We start from the raw sequence: 25,070 nt of genomic DNA on the forward strand, positions 1-25,070 counted from the left end.
TTGTCATCAGTGACGTGCGGTGAGGTTCATGGCTGGTGAGGCACTGACGTCATCATGGTCGGATTTACCAACATATGAACCCTACAGAGTAACTTATTCACCATTTTATTGGCAGCAGTTGATGTGTTTTGTTTAAAATATCATATCAGCATTCTTTACATATACTGTACAAACTGTAGCATAGAAAAAGCACAGGTAAAAAAACATTATTATCTCTTACCTTTACTTATAAATTAAGTCCATGCGCCGTTCCTTCTGAAGCATCGATAACTTGCTTGTAGAAGTCGTCCGTTTCTTTCTTCAGTTTTAAAAGTCTTTCTGTCTCAGTGGGAATCACTGCCAGCGAAGACCGTCGTCCTTGATCGGTCCTGTTCCGACTGTATGTTTTGAGTCTTTTCGGTGCTGAGAATGAGCGCTCCATCGATGCTGTCGTAGCCGGAACGGTGACTGTTGGCCGGAGCAACTTTGTCACCTCAGAAGCAGTTTGAATGAGATCCTTCTGGGACAAAAAGTTATGAAACTGCCTAGGAGATTTACATTCATCCCTCACCATTTGTGAGCTATACAGCCCGATGAGATCGGCAAAAAATAGCTGGATGGCTGCGCTTAACTCGCTAACTGTTTACTGTAGCTTGATATTGATAATTCTACTATTCTGTAGCCGAGTAGTAAGAAGGATCTCTGGGATCAGCGGTGCCCCCTACCATGAGGCACCGTCAGTGTGTGCCTCACTTAATGTCTCTTCATAGTCGTTTTATGATTATGAGAAACACGAGAAACACGTTACAGTTGTTAATGAAAAACATTCGACACATCAGCTAAACTTGGTGAAGCCCGGCCTCCCCTGTCTCTACTGACTGCACGTCACTGGTTGTCATTCACTGCAACCCAGTAGCCTCTACTTTATTGTATTTGCCTTAAAAGTTTAACCGTGGTTAAACAAATCCTCCCGTATCTAAGATTTGTGAAGGCACGTTATCCCAAGTAAGGGATAAACCCCATGAGGATCTATAGGAATGCGTGTCCGTGGGAGTTATGATTCCTGTGGTGACGTTCTCAAAAACATGCAAAGGTACACACGTCAAATGTCCATACCTGACCTTGATTTCTCTCTCATTTTAGACGCCTCTACAGAAGTCAGTTTCCAAGTGGTGTCACCGAAGGACACGATCAAAGAGGGGGACACGGTTGAATTTCACTGCAATGGCAACGGCAATGATCCATCCTCTGTCTATACAATTAAATATGGTGAAGTAAGAAAAACGACCGACTCGATGCTTGCCTTTCAGGAATGTCTAAAAATGCACTCACAAAAAGGGGGGTCACTAATGTGCCCACTTAAGTCACACGAGGCAAATCTATTTTTACAGTTTTTATTGGATTTCCCGCCTCATCCTGCAAGAAAGTCTCTGGTTTGATTCCAGCACACTGGCCCTTTCTGTGTGGAATTAGCATGTTCGCCAGTGCTCTTCCGTGGTCCAAAAAACATGCAGATTCATTGGAGACCCTAAATTGTCATGTAAATGGTAGTGAATTGTTGTATATCTCTATAGGGTGTGTGAACAGGGGGGTGGATGGTTGTATGTCCATATGTAGCTTTGTGATTGACTGGCAAGAGGGATAGGGTCCAGCACCGCCTGCGACCCCGATTGCAGTGTAAGCGGTGTAGAAAATGAATAAATAATAAGTATGCGTTATTCTTTTTTTTTTTTTTTTTGCAGGATGACACTTCCGTCGAATCCAATGTTTTGGTGCTGAATAACGTGAACCGCCTCAACAACGGAGTCTACACGTGTTACTTATTGGACATAGACACCTACGAGGAGATCTCGCAGAGCACCACTCTCTATGTGAACTGTATGTTAATGTTTGTGTTGTGCGGAACGATTTTGTTTAGCATCACATCTGAACACGTACCCCGTTGTCGTTGTTGTCGACCACTATTACTTTGTTTCAAAGGATTCATTTCAGTTTTTACTCGATACAACTTCTTTGTTGGTTCTTACGGCTTATTCGAATCAATCTTGACATCCTGCAGGCTGCTAGATGGTAGAAATATGAGGTCCGGATGGACCAGACACCGTGTCCGCTGGATTTATTTTATTTCCTCAATTATATTACTGTGGATATTAAAAAAAACATGTTATTCAGACGGTTCTCTCTGGACACACTGTAACAACAACATGCAATGAGGTCTTCGGAGATCACCTGTTCTGGTAGCTGCATAATGCATGTGTGTGTGTGTGTGTGTGTGTGTGTGTGTGTGTGCGCAGATCTTGATCCCGCCGTGGTGATGCCCAAAGATACTGTTGAAGTGGCTCAAAACGAAGAGCTGAATGTTTCCTGCAATGCGCTCTCTTCTCTCCAGACGCAGACAGAATGGTTTAAGGTCATGACCTTCAAAAGCAATCTTTTAAATCCATTTACACAAATCACACAAATCTGTCCTTTTTTTTTTTTTTTTTTTGAATTACTTTTCAGCCCCGTGTGGAATAAGTTTAAGATGCTCATAGTAATTTTTAGCCTAGGTCTTGAAGATACAACAAATTTGAGCTGAACCAATCGGGGCTTTATGAATAAAATCAGTCCCACCTGGCAGTGAGACTTCTTCCCGCTCACATGTATGTCACTTATATCCGTTCACAAACTTTGCACTTTGTGACCTTGTGCACGCAGGACGGGGAAATTTTCTCAGTTGGAAATATTTTGAGGCTGGAGAATGCAGACTACGACACGGCGGGGAATTATGAGTGTGTGGTGAGGGTGCCACAGGTGGAGAGAATGGAAACTAGTGGGACGTTGACCGTCTACGTAAAGAGTGAGTTCAGTAACATTATTTACTCTTCTTTGTGTCTCGATTTGAATTTTTTATTTATTGTTATTATTTTCACGCTTCAGCTCCACCGAAGATCATGATGCCGGAAAACACAGACATAGAGGAAAGTTTTGACAATATGGTGACGCTGAAATGCAGCGTCAGAGGCTTCCCTCCTCCCACTGTTATTTGGACATCTCCCGATGCAGAGGTACGACAGAGTCTCTCACTTTTCACGTTTTCTACCGCTACAACGCGACTCCCGCCTCCCGTCCCCCAAACGTGCTTTAAAAAGAAAAAACAATTCTTGTTCTCAATTTTTTTCTCAATTCTCAATTTGCGCCATTTTACCTGCTAAACCATTCATTTCAAGTTGAGTCAAGTCAGATTTTATTGATTTATCTTTTTGGCGTCCTTGTTCCACTACCTCTCAGGGATTCCTTTTTTTTTTCTGTGTGAACGCTCCAGGTTACTCAAACGCCACACGAAACACTCACCGAGGACAGCGTGCTCAGCGTGGTGAGCATCAAGGTCAAGTCCGACTTCACCGCCTTCTGCAACGCCTCTAACAATCACGGCTCCGACGCTGTGGCCTTCAACGTCCGAGCTAGTGAGTTTCATTTTGTTTTTCCTGTATCTGCTCTTTGTTTCTACGTGTTATCCATTCTTTCTCTCCCCTCCTTGAATTTGTCTGCTCGTCAGTTATTTCCTATTTGTCTGGATCTCCGGCACGACCGTACGCTGTCAATTCTTGCGTGTGATATCTCAGGTGCCCAGTTGTTGTTGTTGTTGTTGTTGTTGTTGTGAAGTTGCACAGATGCGTGCACCTTCCATGCCTGCCTCCTCCCTCGGTGTGTTAACATGGAATGACCTTCCTTTTGTACCCTTTACCTGTTTTCAGTTACACACACCACAATATCAGCCACCACCACTAGCACTATTATCCCCTCCACAGGTAAGAGTGCAGCCATTAACATCAGATTCAGTGCAAATGTTGAAAAATAAATTAGTATGATCTCCACTGAGGGGGTTAATGTGGTTGTTTTTGGCCCTGAAAGACCTAGAACAATTGATCTTAGTCAGGAAAAAAAAAAAGAAAAATTACAGAAATAACTACACGTCCATGGGAATTCTGTTACTTAAACATTTTTTTTATTCCTCTTTTTAAGATTTGTTCTTAATCTTTAAATGTAGACATTCAAGGAAGAGAAGTTGATAAACCACTCTGAACCAGGAAATTACTTACTTTCAACTTTGTTTATTTACTCTCTCCCAACCGTTTTTATCAGATTATGAAAATAAAGGAAATAGTTGGTGGAGTACTTGATCACAAACACTGCAGTAGCTGCAGCCAAATAAAGACTGACTTTGCGCCTCCCCAAAAAACAAAATGTCAGTGTTTGATCCCATTAATATGTATTTTTCTAAATAAGTTGTTCCTGTAAATATCCTGGCAACAAGCTGCAAATGTACCAACAAATTCTTTTTATCTGCTTTGCTTTTCTATTTGTAATGATTCATCTGCAACTTTGCTGAACTCCGTTATTAGTGAAAGGTTTGTTCTTCGACTGAATGGGAGTCCATTGACCAGAATACCAATGCAACCATATAATGCGAAGCTCCACCACAAATGAAAATGTAAATGTATAGAGGTCCTAAAGGGAGTGATATAAATAGGCACAGATAAATGCGTGTATACATACATGAATAAGAAAGTAAATGGCATAGACCCAAGTGTGTTCACTAAGAGAAATGAGACCACTCCTACAGTGGTAATTATACTCATGATAATAATAATAATGATAATAATCATAATTATAATACATGACAACGCACTCTACAGCTGCACATTTTAATACTGTTATTATTTAATAGTAATACTGCTAACAATGATAATACTGCAGTCAACAATAGCTCAGTAATGGCGCAAGATGTAGTCTATATGTGTAGGCTAATAAATATTTCAGTCATAAAGCATAAATCGGAGGAGGATAAATAAGAATATAGTCTGTCTCAGTCTGTGGTTCTTGTCTTGTTTGTGACATTTCAGTCATTGTTGTTGTTTACCTCGTTAAGCTCTGTATGTGTTTGACGTGCTTGCCTCATCCCCCAGTGTGCTAACAGGAAGTGACCCCCCCTCTTTACCTTTACCTGTTTTCAGTCATACACACCTCCGCATCATCCACCACCACTAGCACTAGCCCTGCTACCACAGGTAAGCAGGAAGACAGAACTCTTAGCTCAGGTTGAGCGCAAGTAGTGGCAGATTATTGAAAGCGAGGATCCTGTGTGTCCTCCAACCTTGAGAGCCTTTAAAAATATTCAATCAATCTTCCTGTCAAAAAATATGTGGGAAACGACAAAGCTAAAAATTGCTGCCAAAAAAAATAAAAAAAAAATCTGTCAAAGCTCCTCCAAAAAAGTCATAAATTGTATCCAAAATGTCACATTTTGAAAAGGCTGGTAAAATTTTTTATTACCAATGGAAAACCAATGGAAGAACTGCTGCTCCCCTGTTATTGTTTTTCTACTATTTATTACATTACTTAATATTACATTTCTTATTATGTATTTATTAAAACTCTTGCATTAAAAAAACATTTCAGTTGACACTGTTGAGACCTAAACGACAGGGAAACATAGATGAAGTGTAGATTTGTATTTAAGTTTATTAAAAGTTTCTGTACTATTTTTTTTATTATTTGTTTATTCATTCTGTTCCCACTGAAATAAAAGTAAACAGAAAATATAAGAAATTAGAAGAAATTTTGAAATGCACAAAATGAATATTGGTAATTTGGCAAAGAAATACAGTTATAATATACATATATATATATATATATATATATACACACACATATATATATACATATATATATATATATAATATAAGCATTTCATTAGATATAAGTATTTCTTAATATATAAACATTTATTTGTAACATTTATTTTTGAATTATGTTTTTTGTTTATTTTTTTAATCTGTGAAATTTACAATTTGTAATAAGGACATTTTTGTGGATTTTTAATTATAGTTTTTGGCCAAGTCATTAAGATGAAATACAGAGAGAAAGAAGAGCACCCTGTCATTGATACACCTCCACAGATGGATTGTTGACTTTTTTATCATATTAGCTTTGAACATATTTTTTTTGTTACTCATTTGGAATGATAAAGTTCAACAACTTAAATCAGATAGGAGAATCGGATTATGGCGAGCGACGGTCGCTGATGATCAGTGCTGTTAGCAGTGCGGCATGCAAGATATAAAATATTTATAGTACTCATACACAAACAAGCACACATGCCTCGGTGTGACTGTAAAAGGCAGCTGATGCTTTAAATGCACTCAGCTGGAGTCTCCTGACTCCCATTACGGGCACTGCCTTGTGTTTTCTCGTTCTCTCCCCGCTCGTCGTCTTGTACGTCATGCCAGGAAATTTCCAGGCCTCGGAGGAAAACCTCCGTAGCCTCTCGCAACGTGTCAGTTAAACGAGATTAACTCGGGGTTGTTTTTACCCGCCGCTCCTCCAGGAAGTGGAGCAACTGTTGAGCCGAGCTACCGGGCTATCGGGCGAGATGTTGAGCTTCGAGATAAGATCCTCACAATTTAAACAGTCACTGCCTATGTCTCAGATCGCTGCGGGACTTTGCGTACGTGTGACAAGTTATTTAACCCATCCAACCGCCCGGTGCTAATTGTGCTCATGTGGTTTTTCTTAGTCAAAGCAGAAACATCTAAACCAGAAAAGAAATCCCAGAAAGGTTGGTATGTTCTGCTGCTGAAGACGCTCCCTCGCTTCCTTCCACTTCTTCTCTGCAGCAACTCCCACCTCTCTCCCTCCCCAGCATCCTTCTCTCCCGATGAACCGAAAAATCGTCCGCAGCAGATCTTCACCGTTTTCTCCTCTACCTCCTGCTATGCATGTTGTCACGCACAAGCACCGAGCTCGCGAACGACTTTGCACTTTCCTCGCCTCAGGTTGTCAGGTGTAGGTTCACTTGGGCGAAGCTTGTCCCGCCAACACTATGGAATGCTGCGTCCCTCCACGCCCGCCCGATGCCGCACACACCCGGCGCTCTTCTCGCCCGTCTCCCAGTTGAACTCCAACTAACCCCTGCGACTGGTCTCGTGCATTTTCTCCACCAGAGGGCAGCGGCGTTATCATTGCCGTCGTAATCATCTTCATCTTGCTGCTGGCCATCCTGGGGAGCGTCCTGTATTTTCTCTACAAAAAGGGCAAGCTGTGTGGACGGTCAGGCAAAAAGGAAATGTAAGTGAAGACGCTCTACACCAGGGGTGTTAAACTCATTTTGGTCCGGGGGACACATAAGGCTAATTTGAAGTAACTCGTGGGCCACAAGTCTGTGATCCCTACTCTACATTCTCATCGTCTTGGCCAGTTAAAGTTTTTTTTCCCCCATTTTTTTGATTTATAAATTCTTCTTCTTTATTTTACCATTAATTTGGTAACCCAGTAAAAGTCAAAACCTCCATTTGCTTTAATATATAACAATAATAATAATAATAATAATCATAATAATGATAATATTTTTGTGCCTCACTTGATACTCAGGGACACCATTAAGTCATATACATGTTTACAAAATACACATTTAAAACGGAAAATAAAATTAAAAACAATTAAAATGATGAAGCGGTAAAAATAAAGAAATTAAAAAAAATAAAGAAATAAACATGACAGTGCAGTCGGTGCCCGATTGGAATAGGCCACTTGTGGTAAAATTAACATCACATTCAAGCATGAGATTTCAATTTTATATTAGTATGGTAATTATAAATGTGCTATTATTAAATTTAATATAAATGGGAAGCAGTGGGTTTCAAGAAAGTAGAAGGTTTTAAATAAATCAATATTAATTCTATAAATATATTATATTGTATTATATTATATTATATCATATTATATTATATTGTATAAATGTGTGTGTGTGTGTGTGTATTTTTATTTCTTTATCTATTTTTATTTTTACAGGGTAAATATGTGTTTTAATAGAAAGAAATTTTACATACTTTTCTGATTTACACTTGATCTTGAAGTTTAAAATATTTATGGATTTTTAGTTACATATGCGCAATAGGATAATTGTAATGGTCAAAGGTTTTTTTTTTTTTGTCTTTCCTATTTTTTGTGCAATTCAAAATATCAGCTAGCATGTTGGATAAGTACATGTACATGATGTACTGCATGTACATCAATATCTATGTTTGAATTGGCCCTCTGGAATACTATGGAAATGCTAAATTAAGCATTTTTTTCATGTAATTTATTGCATTTTCCCCCCTGACATTTTCCCTGCCAAGTTGTCAAGTCAAATTAAGTCACATTTAATTTAGATGAGAGCAGGTCTGGTCCACACTCTTTAAAACGAAACCCAATGTACAATAATAACTTAAAATGTTACCTTTATTATATATGCACACATATATACAAATTATAATCATATATAATATTATATCATGATTATTTGTCATTACGTGGTAATAGCTGAAATTATACAAAAACAACTTAAAATTTTACACCTATTATATATACACATATATAAAAATTATAATCATATATAATATTATATCATAATTATTTGTCATTATGTGGTAATAGCTGAAATGATGCAATGATAACTTGAAATTTAACATTAATTATATATACACACATAAAAAAAATTTAATCATACATAATATTATATTATATTTATTTGTCATTATATGATAAAAGCTGAAATGATACAATAATAACTTAAAATTTTACATTCATTGTATATACACACATATAAAAAATATAATCATATATGATGAAATATCATATTATTTATTATTACATGGTATAGCTGAAATGATACAATAATAACTTAAAACTTTAACTTTATTATATATGCAAACATATATACAAATTATGATCATATATGATATTATATTATATTGATTTGTCATAACATGGTAGTAGCTGAAATGATACAATAATAACTTAACATTTTACATCTATAATATATACACACATATATAAATATTATAATCATACAAAGCATTCTATTATATTTATTTGTCATTACATGGTAATAGCTGAAATGATACAATAATAACTTAAAATTTAACATTTATTATATATATACACATATAAAAAAATTATGATCATACATAATATTGTATCATATTTATTTGTCATTACATGGTAAAAGCTGAAATGATACAATAATAACTTGAAACTTAACATTTATTATATATACACACATATATATATAAAATTATGATCGTATATAATATTATATCATAATTATTTGTCATTACATGGTAATAGCTGAAATGATACAATAATAACTTAAAATTTTACATTTATTATATATACACACACATATAAAAATTATGATCATATATAATATTGTATTGTATTTATTAGTCACACGGTAATAGAAATGATACAATAATAAATGATACAATAATAACTTAAAACTTTACATTTATTATACATGCACACATATATAAAAAAAACATATATCATATTATATCATAATTATTTGTCATTACATGGTAATAGCTGAAATGATTCCATTATAACTCAAAACTTATTGTTTATATATATATTCACACATATATAAAATTATAATAATATAAAATATTATATCATAATTATTTGTCATTACATGGTAATAGCTGAAATGATACAATAATAACTCAAAACTTTAAATGTATTATATATGCACACATATATAGAAATTATAATCATATATAATTTTATATTATATGTATTTTGTCATTACATTGTGATAGCTGAAATGATACAATAATAACTTAAAATTTTAGATCTATAATATATACATAGATATGTAAAAATTATAATCATATATGACATCATATTATATTTATTTGTCATAAATAACGGTGTCAAGGTGTATTCTTCTGCCTATTGCATTGTCTTGAATTTTATTCTTGGATTAAGATTTGCTATAAAAGTTCTCTCAATTGCCGACCCGGCGGAAACCTCTGACAGCGACGATAACGCGATGTATCGTTGTTAATTTGAATGAGTTTTTTTTGTCGCTGCAGCACCAAAGAGAACTCCAACAAAGATAACATTGTGGTAGAAATGAAGAGCGACAACACGGAGGAGGCTGTTCTTCTCGGCGTCAACGGCGAGAAACAACCTCCAAATAACCAGGTAGGAATCCACGCCGACGCTGATCTATGGAGGACGTCGTTCTGGTCATCTGCCTCACACACTCACACTCCGCTTCCCCCTCTTTTTGCCTGCCCTTTTGTTGCTCGTTTATCCCCTGGAAGTGATTTGTGTTGAGATAGTGGATGTGCAGGACTGAGAAGGACAACCGCAAGACAACCGCTCCCGTTCAGACCCTCCGGTGGACTCAAGCTTTCACCCCAAACCTCTCATCCTAGACTTATATGATGGTGACGGACTGCACGTATTTTGTCGGAATGGAAGTCCAGCTTTATGAAGAGGTGATTTTCGCAACACATTAATCCCTCAGATCTTCGAACAAAAAAAAAACGTTTCACTCTTAGGCTGTAGTTGTCTTTAACGTGAACCTCATATTCTGCTGATCATCCTTAAAAGCAGGGACCGTTTGTGTACCTGTATGTAAGTCACCTCAGGCAAAGCAATCACTTAAGAGCGACCATTGCAGCAGCTCTTTATCAAGTGTACATATTATAATCTATGTATATATTTTATTTAAAATAACATGATGGGAAAAAAAAGCCAAAAATAAACAAGCAGACATTATTTGAGTGAGAAAGGTAGATTTAGCCATTTCATTTGTCGTATATATACATATATATATATATGTATATATATGTTGTCTATAGTTTCTGATTTGCTCCAGTCTGTACACTGAAATATTTGGGAATAAGCCTATTTTCGTCACGCGGCCGGTTTATGATTAATTTTGAAAAAAAAAAAAAAAAAAAGCAAGTTTGCTTGCTATGCAACCAATACCGTCAACATCACGCTTCTGAGTTTGTGACTCTTTCACGATCGGTTTGGAATTTGACATCGGGTTTTTCATTTTCCATTTACCTGCGCGTTAAGATTCACAAACGCAGGAGAAGTTAAAGGTCAAAGCTTGGCATGGAATATCAATAAACTCACCGTATTCATTGTTCACTGCACTGATTTCTCTGTGGCTATTCTACATACAGACAGGTTTTTTTTTTAATGTGACAGTTTCTTCGTTTAACATGACTGCGTTTGAATGAACTGTTGGTCGTTGAGGACGAGGGCTTAATGTGGTTCACGGCATGAAGTCACCCTCCTCACCGGGGGGGGGGGAGAGGTGGCAGGTTTGAGTTTTGACTTGAAAATAATCTTATCCCAGAGTGATGGAGAACATCCCCCCCCTCCCGCCTCCTACGCCATGATGCCTTACGTTGACAACCGACCTCGTTTTAACAGAAATGAATTCAGATTTCCGAGCTCCACTGAGTAACTCAGCGCCGAGGAGGGGAATGACTGTGATACCACTTATGCAAATTAATTTTGAAGACAATCACAACGCTTACTTTTACTCTACCTGCCGTGTTTTATGCATTTGTTTTTCTATTTTTCGATTGTTAATTTAGGGTTGTTTTTTTTTTCTTAACTGTTTATTGCCTTTCGGTGGTGTGCGGATCTTGATGCCATTCAGAGCAATTCACTGTATCAAGAAATTGTTTGTAGTTTTTGAAAGAATATAGCAAATAAACCTTGACTGTTAATTGAATCCAAGTATGTTGTCTCCGTTACTGAAAGACAAGTCAGTTCATTTCCAATACGTTACATGAAATATTAATAAATTTTCTTGTTGACACAAAGCCATGTTGATCATACTCTCATGCATGTGTGGTCCTTTTGCTACTCGATTTTTCAGATTGCGCAAGATTTTAAATTCATCCAAAGGCAGCTGTTACATTTGTTGACTGTTAATACTGTTGCATTAGGATCTCCATATATTACACACACAGAAAACACACAAACATAAGAGATTAACAGGATGAATGCAGTACCTACAGGGTACTAATGGAAATTGGGCTACTGTGGGTCGAAGAACAAGAACAAGAAGAAGAGGAGGAGTGCGTGTTCGGAAGCAGAGAGAGAGGAGGAAAGGAAAGAGTCTGGGACTGAGAGTGGGAACTTTGAATATTGGGACTATGACAGGAAAAGGTAGAGAGTTGGTCGACATGATGCAGAGAAGGAAGGTGGATATACTGTGTGTCCAGGAGACCAGGTGGAAAGGTAGTAAGGCTAGATGCTTAGGAGCAGGCTTTAAGTTGTACTATTATGGTACTGACAAGAAGAGAAATGGAGTAGGAGTTATCTTGAAGGAGGAGTTCGTAAGGAACGTCTTAGAGGTGAAAAGAATGTCAGATAGACTTATGAGTCTGAAACTGGAAATTGAAGGTGTGATGCTCAATGTTGTTAGTAGCCCCGCAGGTGGGATGTGAATCTGAAGAGAAGGAGAAGTTCTGGAATGAGTTGGATGAAGTGATGCAGAATATCCCAGAAATGAGAGTGATAATTGGTGCAGACTTCAATGGACATGTTGGTGAAGGCAATAGATGGGATGAAGAAGTGATGGGCAGATTTGGTATCCAGGATAGGAATGCAGAGGGACAGATGGTGGTAGATTTTGCAAAAAGGATGGAAATGGCTGTAGTGAATACCTTTTTCCAGAAAAACAGGAACATAGGGTAACTTATAAGAGCGGAGGTAGGTGCACGCAGGTAGACTACATCTTGTATAGACGAGGTAACCTGAAAGAGATCAGTGACTGCAAAGTAGATGTAGGTGAGAGTGTAGCCAGACAGCATAGGATGGGGGTTTGTAGGATGACTGGTGAAAAGGAAGAAGAAGAGGACAAAGGCAGAGCAGAGGACAAAATGATGGAAGCTGAAAAGGGAGGAATGTTGCATGGTTTTCAGGGAGGAGTTGAGAAAGGGTCTGGGTGGTCAGGGTGAGCTTCCAGATGATTGGACAACTACAGCTAGTGTTATCAGGGAGACAGGTAGAAGAGTACTTGGTGTGTCATCTGGAAGGAAAGTAGATAAGGAGACTTGGTGGTGGAATGTGGAAGTGCAAGAGTGTATACAGAGAAAGCGGTTAGCGAAGAAGAAGTGGGATACTGAGAGGACTGAAGAGAACAGACAGGAGTTCAGGGAGATGTGGCGAATGGTAAAGATAGAGGTAGCAAAGGCAAAACAAAGGGCTTATGATGACTTGTATGCTCAGTTGGATAGTAAGGAGGGTGAGAATGATCTATACAGGCTGGCGAAACAGAGAGATAAAGATGGAAAGGATGTACAACAGGTCCGGGTGATTAAGGACAGAGAGGGAAATGTATTAACAGATGCTAGAAGAGTGACGGGAAGATGGAAAGAGTACTTTGAAGAGCTGATGAATGTGGAAAATGAAAGCGAGGCAAGGGTAGAAGAGGTGACTATTGTAGACCACAAAGTTGCAAAAATTAAGAAAAGTGAAGTGAGGAAGGCATTGAAGAGGATGAAGAGTGGGAAAGCAGTTGGTCCTGATGATATACCTGTGGAGGTGTGGAAGTGTCTAGGAGAGGCAGCGGTAGATTTTCTGACAAGATTATTCAACAGGATCTTAGAGAGTGAGAAGATGCCTGAAGAATGGAGACAAAGTGTGATGGTGCCTATTTTTAAGAATAAAGGGGATGTGCAGAATTGTGGCAACTATAGAGGGATAAAGTTGATGAGCCATACAATGAAGTTATGGGAAAGAGTAGTGGAAACTAGACTGAGAGCAGAAGTCAGCATTTGTGAACAGCAGTATGGCTTTATGCTTAGAAAGAGTACTACAGATGCAGTATTTGCGTTGAGAATGCTAATAGAAAAGTACAGAGAAGGCCAGAGGGAGCTGCATTGTGTTTTTGTAGACCTAGAAAAGGCATATGACAGAGTGCCAAGAGAGGAGCTCTGGTATTGTATGAGGAAGTCTGGAGTGGCAGAGAAGTATGTTAGACTGGTGCAGGACATGTATGCTAGCTGTGAGACACTGGTACGGTGTGCTGTAGGGGTAACAGATCAGCTCTGAGCCCCTTCTTGTTCGCAATGGTGATGGACAGGCTGACAGGTGAGGTTAGACAGGAATCCCCATGGACCATGATGTTTGCGGATGACAATGTGATGTGTAGTGAGAGCAGACAACAGGTAGAACAAAATCTAGACAGGTGGAGGTATGCTCTGGAAAGGAGAGGAATGAAAGTTAGTCGCAGCAAGACAGAATATATGTGTGTGAACGAGAGGAACTCGGGTGGAGCGGTGAGGCTACAGGGAGTGGAGATCAAGAAGCTGGCGGATTTCAGATACTTAGGGTCAACAGTCCAGAGCAACGGAGAGTGCGGAAAAGAGGTGAAGAGACGGGTCCAAGCAGGTTGGAATGGGTGGAGAAAAGTGTCAGGGGTACTATGTGATAGAAGACTATTGGCCAGAATAAAAGGAAAGGTGTACAAGACAGTGGTGAGACCAGCGATGATGTATGGACTAGAAACTGTTACAATGACCAAAAGACAGCAGGCAGAACTAGAGGTTGCAGAGATGAAGATGTTGAGGTTCTCTTTGGGAGTGACCAGGATGGATAGGATCAGGAATGAGTCTATCAGAGGGACGACACATGTTCAATGTTTTGGAGAGAAGGTCAGAGAAGCCAGGCTGAGATGGTTCGGTCATGTACAGAGAAGGGATAGTGAATATATTGGTAGACGGATGCTGGAATTGGAGCTGCCAGGCAAGAGGTCTCGAGGAAGACCAAAGAGAAGATTTATGGACGTAGTGAGAAAGGATATGAAGGTAGTTGGTGTGAGAGAGGAAGATACAGAGAATAGGGTTAGATGGAGAAAGTTGAATCGCTGTGGCGACCCCTGACGGGAAAAGCCGAAAGAAGAACAGGATGAATGCAGTAAATGTGAGTGCATTTATTATGTCATTTTACACCCAAAGGACAGGAATTGACTTCAAAAGCCAAAGATGGCAAAAAGACTCAAGACATAATGTGCTTCTAGGAATAAACAGACCCTTTCGTAAAACACATCAGAAAACAAGACAAATAATGGCTTTTGCTTATCATTTTTATTAACAGCAATGTGCATACTTCCAAAGTGATATGAGCTTTAAAAACCACCGAAGTTAATGAATGCCTTTTTTTTTTTTTTTTTTAATATATATTTTTTTAAAACCGATGAGAAGCAACGCAGCTACATGGAACAACAGCTCCCTCCTCTGGCAGACACTTGACATCCCCACACAGGAAGTGAGGGGTAATTGACGTCCCAACACAGGAAGTGAGGGGTAACGGCTGGTGCAAATCAGACATCCGTGAGCGAGGCGCTGGGCTGGGATGTGCTTGGTTGTTCAGGTAATTAAGAACAGGGGCAGCTGAGGCAGGTCAGCGCTTGCACTCATGGATGAATCTGACTAATAGAAGCAATACTGCATGATCTCGCTTTCAGAGATTGATACACGCACGCACGCACGCACGCACGCACGCACGCACGCACGCACGCACGCACGCACGCACACGCTCTTCAAAAAAAACAAGGCCTTATTCTAAACATGTCCAAGATCTCTGAACATATGGCACTGTGCACAGAATCATTCACGTTAAGTAAACAAAACCTTTGGAACAAAATAAATTTACAGGAATGCAAATTTAAAATAAAATGGCCACTTTTTTTCCTGGTATATCACTTAACTTTTTACAATTTGCTTTCCTTTAGAGTGACAGTATCGAAGCACAAACTGGTACACTGTGCCCACAACAAAACAAAACAAAACAAAAAAAAAAGGTAACTACATGACAACGACATGCTGTTCATGAAACAATAACAAAACATTGGTACAGTAATGAGGATTGGGGATGTCCCCGTCAATTACCCATCATTCAAGAGGTTTCTCAAGGCAACTAGGAACAGAAAAAAAAAAAAAATTGAGGATGGCCAGACAGTGCAGATAGCTTTCCAGTCAACAGACAGCATTACCCAGTAAACGCTAAGGCTAATTAGCTATCGACATGATTCATCACCACCTCGAAAAAAAGCAAAGAAAAAAAGAAAAAAAAACAACCCCCCAAAACATTCCTCATGTGGTGGGAGAGGTTCAAGTGAATGTACCTTAAAGCTCCTCGCATTCATTCACCTGTTCATTCATAGTACCTGGAAATGAAGCAGCTGTCTCGAATTCTGCCAACATTTGAAATAGACAAAATGTGCAAGTTATATTGCGTTAAAAAAAAAAAAAAAAAAAAAAAAAAGGAACTACATCTTACAGTGAGTAGTTGCGCGTGTGACTTCATTGAGCGGAGGCTACTAGTCCCCTGCGAGACAAGACAGCTTGTGACCTGACAATTTTCTACTAGTCTATTAAGTCTACTCCGATTTCGACACCCAGGGTGAACGCCGCTTTTTACGAACAGATAAACAACCTGAGTAATTCTTGCAGTTGGCCCAAATACTGATTTTAATGTAGACCTGAGGGGTGGGCCTGCAAACCCACGAGTCTACATTTTAAAGCCTCAGCAATCTGTCTCTTCCAGCGAGGCAAGCTCCCGAGATGGCGGGGAGGGGAAACGGATGTCGAACGGGATCCTGAATACTTTCCAGAATGGCTGGTTTCCGAACCCGATGCATTTTGCTTGCTTTATTTCTGTCGCTATACAGATGTTATGAAAGAAAATAAAAATGAAATTTAAAAAAAAAGTCTAAAACACTGAGGCGTTGGCAGCATGAGAGGGCCGCAGACTCACAAGCTGTTTGTACTTTCAAGTATGCTACATTACAGACTGGAGAAACAGGTGTGATACTGTCACTTTAAAGGATGATGGTTAAACACAATATTCACAAATGTACATTTAAGGCTTATTTGTTTAGCACTAACAATAGTAGCAGCAGTGAAGCACTTCTGAATTAATCATAACAACCATATTTAAGATCATATAACAATAATATATTACCCAAGGAAATCAATTACAATATTTTTGTTTCATAACACTGGACTGAGCTGGACACAGAAACCGGAACCAGTCAGCCAATGAAGTCGGACAAAGACAGAACGAAAATATGTCAGCCGCCGCGGATCATGCACACGCATGCACGCACACACGCACACACACCGCTTGCCTGTCTGCTGCTGCAGAGGTGTCAAACATTACTATATCCTTTAACTATCTCGGTGCCGGCCCTAAACACTGGCACCTGAGCCTGGGCTGCTTTTCCGCATTAATGTTGTACAAATGCAGGGGGCTTGCCGTACAACAGGTCATGAGGATTAGTTCTGGCAAGCGTAAGCACACAAATGCGCGAGTACACACACACACACACACATACGCGCACACACACACACACACACACACACACGAGAACTTTGCAAATACATGACAAATTGTTTCATTTAAACAAACAAACAAACAAACAAAAAAGAAAGTACCAAAGCAACATTTATCAATTAAAGGCCATGACAGACTGGGTTTCGGATGGAAAAGCTCGGCTGCAAACTGCATTCTCTCAGCTGCTGACCAGCAGATCCCTGTAAGGATTCCTCCCCAAAATGTACTTCATAACTCACGTGCCTCAGTTTGAGGGAAAGCATGAAACCCCATGTCCTCTGGTCCCTGTCTTGTACCAACCAGTGACCCCTCAAAGCTGAAGTCTTTTTCACATACTGTATATGCACGTACTGTATATATTACACACATTTAATATACATTTACTCATATATTAAATTTTCATATAGACATACATTTTACGATTTATTTGTGAGGTGTCGGTTACATTTTCAGCAAGAGGCTTCAAAATGAAGGATAAGAATCTTTTTTTCCCAGGATTCCTACAAGTCTTGCCAAGCGGCGCCCTGTCATTGTTCCTTATGCGCTTGGTCAGCCCTGTGGAGATGTTCATGGAAAAAAAAAAAAAAAAAGAAAAGCAGAGGCCCGCTGCAGTTTAAAGGCCAGGCGCTGTTGAAAGCACATGGGTGCAGGGCGCGGAGTCCCAGAGATGCTGTGAGCTTGCTGAAAGAAAAAGAAACAAAACACAAAAAAAACCAAAAAACAAACAAACAAAAAAAAAACAGCCTGTTAAAATATCCACAGGGGCGTCAGCCAGCACCGGAGGTAGTGCTGGAAGCGATGGGCTTTGAGCTGGTTCTGTGCCAACCTTTAAAACAACCGGGCCAAACTAAGCTGGAGTGAGAGAGAGCGCAAACACGAGAGCTGTGCAGTTCAGTGTGCTATGTAAGGATATGAGCGTTTGAGGGAATGGAAACAAACTCTCGGAGGATATTCTTGGCCATTTCGATATTGTTCTGTGCAATCATCAGTGCTTTTTGGATGTCCTGGTACGAGTATCCCTCACTCATCAGGTGCTCGATCTCACTGCTGATTTGAGGGTTGGCCTCCGCTCCGGTTGCATAGCTACTGGGAGTGGCAGGGACCGGCGGGACGGGGCTGGGACGGCGCTCCGAGTTGATTCGTCGGGGTAGCGGCTTTGGAGGTCTCTCTGGTGCTTCTACCAGCTCTGAGAAGGCTGAAGAAAAAAAACAAAAAAATAACCAAATAATTAAAAGAAAACTGAAACAAATACCTGCATGGTAGGCTTCTTTTCATTACAGCCTAACTTGTGATATCTTAATCTTTTGCGAAACAAATCTGGATTACCACAGTCTAGTGCTTTCTGTGTCAAGCCTGAAGTGTTTAATTATACAAAGGCAAACGGGTCGACCCCTTCAGAAGTGACCTTTCCCGAGGCTCGTCTGAAGACGCCTGCTTCGAACGCACGACACGCTCTCGACCAGTTATCATATTTGGTAAATGCCAGACTGTGTGCTGGTGATAACAAAGGGACAGAGCTCATGTCTGTCAATGACCACACATGGCTTAATTTTTGAGCACAAAGAGGAAGTGTTTCATAGCCTCTTGTCTATCAGTGTCTTGCAAAAGTTTTCTGAGTAAATAGTTAAACGCTCTAAGGTCATTTCCTTCTGCAACCACCACTTCTAGGTCTAATGAGGCAAATACTTCTGCAATCAGGAAGTTAAACCTCAACAGGCTTTCCAATCCATATCAAAGAATATTACAAATGAAATATTACAAATTATAATATATTGTGGTCAAAAGAAGAGCTGTAAAAGAAGTAAACAAACTTTTTTTATGTTAACTGAACTGACCCTGTTTGCTCCGGAGCAAAGCAGGAACATTAGTTAATTGTGGTACTTACTAGACCTTCTCTCCCCAAGTTAATAATGACAATGTTGCCATTCTTGACTAAGCTGTTACATTTAGGTAATGAACTCACTTGGATTTTACAAGTGAAATGACACATTATCCAGCTTTTATTCGCACAAAAATGCATTTCGTTAGCACTCATTAATGTTTTAGCCCAAAGTGGGCAGTAGATGCAACTCATTTAATTAATGATGAAATGCCAAAAGTATTATGTTACGTACATGCTGCAGCTCCAGCATCCGAATCTAAGGAAAGACGGCTGAAAGCGGCTGTGTTGGATGAGCACGAAGAGGAAGATGAGGACGAGGAAGAAGACCCTCCCAGTTCTGAAAGTGTTCGTCGGGCAGGTGGTATTGGCTGTCGGGGTTTAGGGAAGTCGTAGCCATTTTCCTCCTCTTCCCTGTCCTCGGGGAGGTGGTCCCTGGGACCGTTTGTCATTGGTAGCTGGGGTAACTCTGAATACTCTGGGGAAAGATGGAGGACTGTACATTGTAACATCAGTAATTCAACATAAGCCCTTTTTTTTGACATACAACTATCACCAAGGGTATTGTTTTATTTCAAGAACGCAAACTCTTGATACATTCATAAGTCATGCACACTGTAATTTCCGGACTATTGAGCGCACCTCAATATAAGCCGCGCCGGCTAGCTCAGGGGTCGGCAACCCGCGGCTCCGGAGCCGCATGCGGCTCTTTCATCTTTACACTGCGGCTCTGAGTGGCTTGGGAAAATAAATTATAAATATTTAATTGAGGTATATTTCATTTGTGTTAATTCCTTTTTTTGACTTTTAGTTCTAAGTTGGAAGATTTGTGATCTTGAAATATTAAATAAAATTATATTTTTTATTTTTCGCCGCTCAAAATAACGTCACACTCGCGGAAGCCGGTATACCCGCCAGCCGGTAAAGTCCCGATTTGCAGATGCTGTGCACAGAAGTTCAGGAGCAGAAGTCCCATAAACCAGGTAAAATAAATATTTATGAAGATATTTTGCAAATATTTATTTTTTATTGTTTACTGACACAGGGATTTTTTCCTGATTTATTTAAAATTCAGGTCAAGGCTCTGCTAAACGCTCTGAAAGCCCAAAGCTCAAAATGAGTTCATTACATAAAAAAAATTTAATTTTCTCTGTAATACTTTGTGAATTTCAGAAGCAACACACTACACACTTATTTATACAAAGTGTAAAGGTAATAAAAAGCAATATATACAGTGGTAGCTTTATTTTAGACGTCAAAAAGTAATTGCGGCTCCCAGTGTTTTCTTTCCCGAGGAAACCGGGTCCAAATGGCTCTTTGGGTGTTACGGGTTCCCGACCCCTGGGCTAGCTGATCGCTATCTTGGGCTTCCTCCTGCGCACTAAAACCGTCAAAGTCGTCTTCTTCGGAGCGGAGTTGAATGGCCTCAAAATTTCCCGGTCATTTCATCGGTCCAATGTGACGAGGATAAATGTTTTAGCGGCGTGAAGCTCGTAAGCCCCCCCCCCAAACATCCATAAATTAGCCATATTGTTTAAGCCGCAGTGTTCAGAGCGTGTGAAAAAAGTCGCGGCTTATTGTCCGGAGTTTAGGGTAATAGTATTCAAATGAACAGTCTGTGATCATCTTATCCAAAAATATATAGAAAAAAAGAAACACAAAATACCCGAATCTCTGGCTTGATGGGATTTGGCCTGGATGTTGTACATGGCTTCATACATCGGAGGTCCATCCTCCAGCTCAGCCAATGCAAGCCTGCAACAAGAAACACCAGACTGTTACAGATGTAGTCCCGCAACTGATGAGGCCACCGATGAAAATGCGTCTGAAAACTGATGATGAAAAAATCCTGATTACCGTGTGGACGCTTGGTGTCCTGCTAAAGACTGAGGTTGAGAAGGCCTTGGGATTTGTGGGTTTTCCCCTAAAGGCGGCACAGTGATGGGAAGATGCACGGGGCGAGAAGACGGGATCATATACTCTGATTCCTCCTCGCTGTCACGGGCCTCCTCTCCTGCCACCAGCCTGAGAGCTGAGGGAGGTCTGGGAATAAACAAGCACAGAATTATGGCTTCATTCAGTAAGTAGACCAATCTTTCCAATACTGTGGGCGTCGGTCTTTCATGTGATGGTGGCATGAGAAATGACCTGCTTGCCAGGGAATAGATAGCATTGGCAGAAGCTGAGGGCTTGACTTTGGGGTTGTCATAATCATGACTCGACACCGGGGGAAAACTCTGAAAATAAAGCAGAAGTCGAAATAAACTGTGAGGCCAGAAAAAAAACCTCGAGATCAAACCCGTGCGAGCACTATGGACCTTTGTGCAACCAAAAAGTGCTTAATGAAATACATTGTCGTCTAGTACATGAGTGACTGATTAAACCTTGTTCTGTGTAAAATTACACTATTCAAAATACAATGCGCCACATTTGCTATTTTAAAATATCACAAACTATTTCTTTCTTTCATTTTAGCTTAAAACTGTGCCAAATGCAAATATAATCGTGAGCTGTGTGTGTGGTGTTTTGTGGCGCCTCTGACCAGCTGGTGGTCCAAACTGAGGGAGCTGTTGTTCTTCTGTGAATCTGAGCGTGTGTCCAGAGCAGAGGGCAGCGCCAAGGGGAGGGAGTGTCGGTTGGAGAGCTCCCTGGTGCCTGCTCGGATTTCCCCGCCCACACTGGAGACTTGAGTGGACGAGGAGGATGAGGAAGATGAGGTGGAAGAGGTGGGGGCCTTAGGAACGGGGCGGCTGTTCCAGTCAGCCAGCGGCCGATTCGGGGGTGCCGGGGGAAGCTTATCTCGAGGGGCCTCCCCGGGAGTGCAGGGTAAAGGCCGTCTCTGCAGCCGTCCGTCGGGGCCTGTTCCGGCTGTGTGTGGGCGGTCCGGTGGAGGTGGAGGGGGGAGATCCCTCAGTGCTGGGGGGAGAGGGAGAGGCTTGTCTTTGTGATGAGATGCTGCCTGGAGAAGAGAGAGATGGAGATACCACATGTGGGTTTTGTACAATATTTGTGTGAAATAGTAATAAATAAGAGTTAAAAAAAAAAAAAAAGACAATGCTGGCAAATCCAATGAGCATCAAAAACATAATGCAAACACATCATGTACATACATAAAGAATGTTGCATATCTTAAGGCAGATCCAGCTTACTGGTTTCCAGTAATCCGCATTTAAGGGACCTTTTTCTACTCATTTCACATACAAATTAGTGGAAAAAAATATGTAAGAAAATAAAGCTACACAAATTGATTATTTTAAAGATCTCTTCTCTGCTCTTCTCAAGAACTTAAAGGAAACCTTGTGCAGTTTTCTGACTGTTTGGTGAGAATATAAAAACTACTTTAATGCCCCGCCAAGGCAGCAAAATGAGGGAACCAAACATCTACCTCAGCTCTCTACCTAAAAAAAAACAAAAAAAACAAACATTTACAGGTACATTTATCTTAATAGGATCCAAATTTTACTTTTAAAAATGACATGAATATCTTAGACAGTGTGGGTCAGGTGAAGGGGGAAGTTGCCATGGTGATTATAAGATAATTTGGATGACCCTAAAAACAGTATGTGATCACAAATCTGTGTCATACTGGAAACAAGACAATATGAGATATATACAGAAAATCCCTTAAAGGACCTTCATGCGACGGTGGGTCAGAAATTATTTCAAGGCAGAGGAGCATGAGGTTACCTTCGTGGTGACTCCAGGACTGGAGGCACCAGGGGGGTTGGGAGGTCTGTGGGGTAGCAGGTCCAGTCTGGGCGGCACAGGTGGGAGGGAAGACTGAGGAGCCATAGACATGGGGGACGGGGGGCGTTCAACCTGAACCACACAGACAGGATGGTAAAACCGATGTGAATTTTACACTCGATTAAAAAGACAACGGAAGACGACGAGTGCATAAATTTGGTAGAAACAAATCTGGTGCGGGCTCCTTCCTCAACGAGCCGGTCAGATTTAAAGCGAACTATGACACGACAAGCAGGAATTACCATATTTTTCTTCACAGAACCAAAACCCATTGATGATTTCAGGCCATCTGTGGGTAGTTCACATGCAGCTGAACATAAAGGAATCAGCAATGTTGAAGTTAACATCTAAGTGGTCTTGAACACAAAGTATGTTTGCTGCACTATGAATTATAAATCACAACCAGTCGCTAAGAATTGAAGACTTGATTGGTTCCACTTTATTTCTGATAAGATGTACCAACCCCCATCTGGGAGGGAACCATGTATCATGAAAACTTCCAAACCAGGATATTTATCAAGGATTCGATAGTGGCACTATAAACCATAAATCAAGAAAAGCAACCTTTTAGAGTTTACTTTCAGAATTTAATTATGCTATGTGTTTATTCTACCTAATTGAGATAATGCTGAGAAGTAACTATAAATCACTTTATGTTTTGAGAGAAACTAAAAATACTGGATCTTAAAACAAAGTAAGTTTAACGGGGCTTAGAAAAGAAAATAGGATGCACAGATGCCTTTTGGTTCAGCGGTTTTATTGTTTATGTGCAGTGTCACACTGCGGATGAATAATTAGGTAAAGTGGGTAATTTTACCGAGCTGAAAGAAAAGATAGAGACTCACTCATTTTGTTTCAAGACGTACTCAGGAAACTGCGGTAAGCTGCTAAATTAGACTAATTCTGGTATGTTGGGAGTGCAGATGAATTTGCATACAGCACAATTACAATACTTGCTTTTTGCCTTCCAGCCAAAGACAGACTGTTGTCCTTCAAAAGAAAAAACAAATGGTGGAAGATTGCGGTCTCTCTTAGCCTAAAATGCATGGAACAACAACTTTAGCAACAATTATGACTCATCGCACAGCCACTCCATCAACTGATAAACAACTTTTATGTATATGTGATCTGTGATCTGTGTATATATATTTATACAGATCAATCAATATATACATATATACACAAACATACACACACTACTCACAAAAGGTTCGGGATATTTGGCTTTCGGGTGAAATTTTAGGATTAACCTAAAGTGCACCACAACCTTTACAGGTGAACTTAATGTGACCATCTCTAAACTTTCAAATGTACATGTCCAACTGTTCAATGTGCCTGGACTTTTTACACAACTTGCTGTTCTCTAACTAGGATCCTAACGGCAAAATTCACGACAGGCTTTTGGATTCCTCAATCGACCGATACATTTTCCTGGTTCAATCAGAATCGGAATTTAAACAGTCCTCCTCATCCTGCTGTTCACTTTTTCACATCATGAGACCCAGACCACACCTAACAATTGATCAACAGTGCGCCACCTCGCCATTGGGAAGCTTGAAACAGGATGTTCTTAGATGGATGTGGCCGCTGGGCTTAGAGAATCACAGTGTGTCATCAACTGGTTACAACAGAGATACGGAGAGGAATAGAACCGGAACTGAATGGAGAATGCCGCTCATTTCGAGGTACATTTAAGGGATGTGAGAGGCAGACCATTCTAAATTGTGTGCAGCAGTGTGGTATTCAACAGGATCTTAGAGAGTGAGAAGATGCCTGAAGAATGGAGACAAAGTGTGATGGTGCCTATTTTTAAGAATAAAGGGGATGTGCAGAATTGTGGCAACTACAGAGGGATAAAGTTGATGAGCCATACAATGAAGCTATGGGAAAGAGTAGTGGAAACTAGACTGAAAGCAGAAGTCAGCATTTGTGAACAGCAGTATGGCTTCATGCCTAGGAAGAGTACTACAGATGCAGTATTTGCGTTGAGAATGCTAATAGAAAAGTACAGAGAAGGCCAGAGGGAGCTGCATTGCGTTTTCGTAGACCTAGAAAAAGCATATGACAGGGTGCCAAGAGAGGAGCTCTGGTATTGTATGAGGAAGTCTGGAGTGGCAGAGAAGTATGTTAGACTGGTGCAGGACATGTATGCTAGCTGTGAGACACTGGTACGGTGTGCTGTAGGGGTAACCGAGAAGTTCAAGGTGGAGGTGGGACTCCATCAGGGATCAGCTCTGAGCCCCTTCTTGTTCGCAATGGTGATGGATAGGCTGACAGATGA

General features: G+C 40.2%; 2 protein-coding genes across 6 annotated transcripts in view; one reads left to right on the forward strand and one right to left on the reverse strand.

Moving 5' to 3' along the window:
• Positions 1-11,548, forward strand: part of mcamb (melanoma cell adhesion molecule b) — a 38,324-nt gene extending 26,776 nt beyond the window's left edge. The window contains exons 7-18 of one of the 5 annotated variants that reach the window (XM_086164014.1): positions 1,123-1,253; positions 1,722-1,857; positions 2,274-2,389; positions 2,677-2,818; positions 2,899-3,026; positions 3,284-3,425; positions 3,717-3,770; positions 4,977-5,030; positions 6,539-6,580; positions 6,966-7,089; positions 9,879-9,990; positions 10,113-10,559. In XM_086164014.1, the coding sequence (XP_086020140.1) occupies positions 1,123-1,253; positions 1,722-1,857; positions 2,274-2,389; positions 2,677-2,818; positions 2,899-3,026; positions 3,284-3,425; positions 3,717-3,770; positions 4,977-5,030; positions 6,539-6,580; positions 6,966-7,089; positions 9,879-9,990; positions 10,113-10,115 (1,184 nt within the window). In that variant the 3' untranslated portion in view covers positions 10,116-10,559. Of the gene's footprint in view, positions 1-1,122; positions 1,254-1,721; positions 1,858-2,273; positions 2,390-2,676; positions 2,819-2,898; positions 3,027-3,283; positions 3,426-3,716; positions 3,771-4,976; positions 5,031-6,538; positions 6,581-6,965; positions 7,090-9,878; positions 9,991-10,112 lie in introns of all 5 variants that reach the window. The other 4 variants (XM_086164011.1, XM_086164010.1, XM_086164012.1 and 1 more) reach the window with 4 other exon arrangements.
• Positions 11,549-14,693: 3,145 nt separating this feature from the next.
• cbl (Cbl proto-oncogene) overlaps positions 14,694-25,070 on the reverse strand; it is a 37,301-nt gene continuing 26,924 nt past the window's right edge. Inside the window, exons 10-16 of the mRNA XM_086164015.1 lie at positions 22,730-22,861; positions 21,585-22,001; positions 21,191-21,279; positions 20,900-21,085; positions 20,709-20,797; positions 19,278-19,520; positions 14,694-18,358 (exon numbers count right to left, since the gene is read on the reverse strand). Coding sequence (XP_086020141.1) covers positions 18,063-18,358; positions 19,278-19,520; positions 20,709-20,797; positions 20,900-21,085; positions 21,191-21,279; positions 21,585-22,001; positions 22,730-22,861 — 1,452 coding nt within the window. The 3' untranslated portion in view covers positions 14,694-18,062. The remainder of the gene's footprint in view (positions 18,359-19,277; positions 19,521-20,708; positions 20,798-20,899; positions 21,086-21,190; positions 21,280-21,584; positions 22,002-22,729; positions 22,862-25,070) is intronic.

This window comes from Fistularia commersonii, chromosome 18 (assembly GCF_037954325.1).
Source record: "Fistularia commersonii isolate RoL2024-O1a breed Wild chromosome 18, RoL_Fcom_v1.0, whole genome shotgun sequence".
Taxonomy (NCBI): Eukaryota; Metazoa; Chordata; class Actinopteri; order Syngnathiformes; family Fistulariidae; genus Fistularia; species Fistularia commersonii.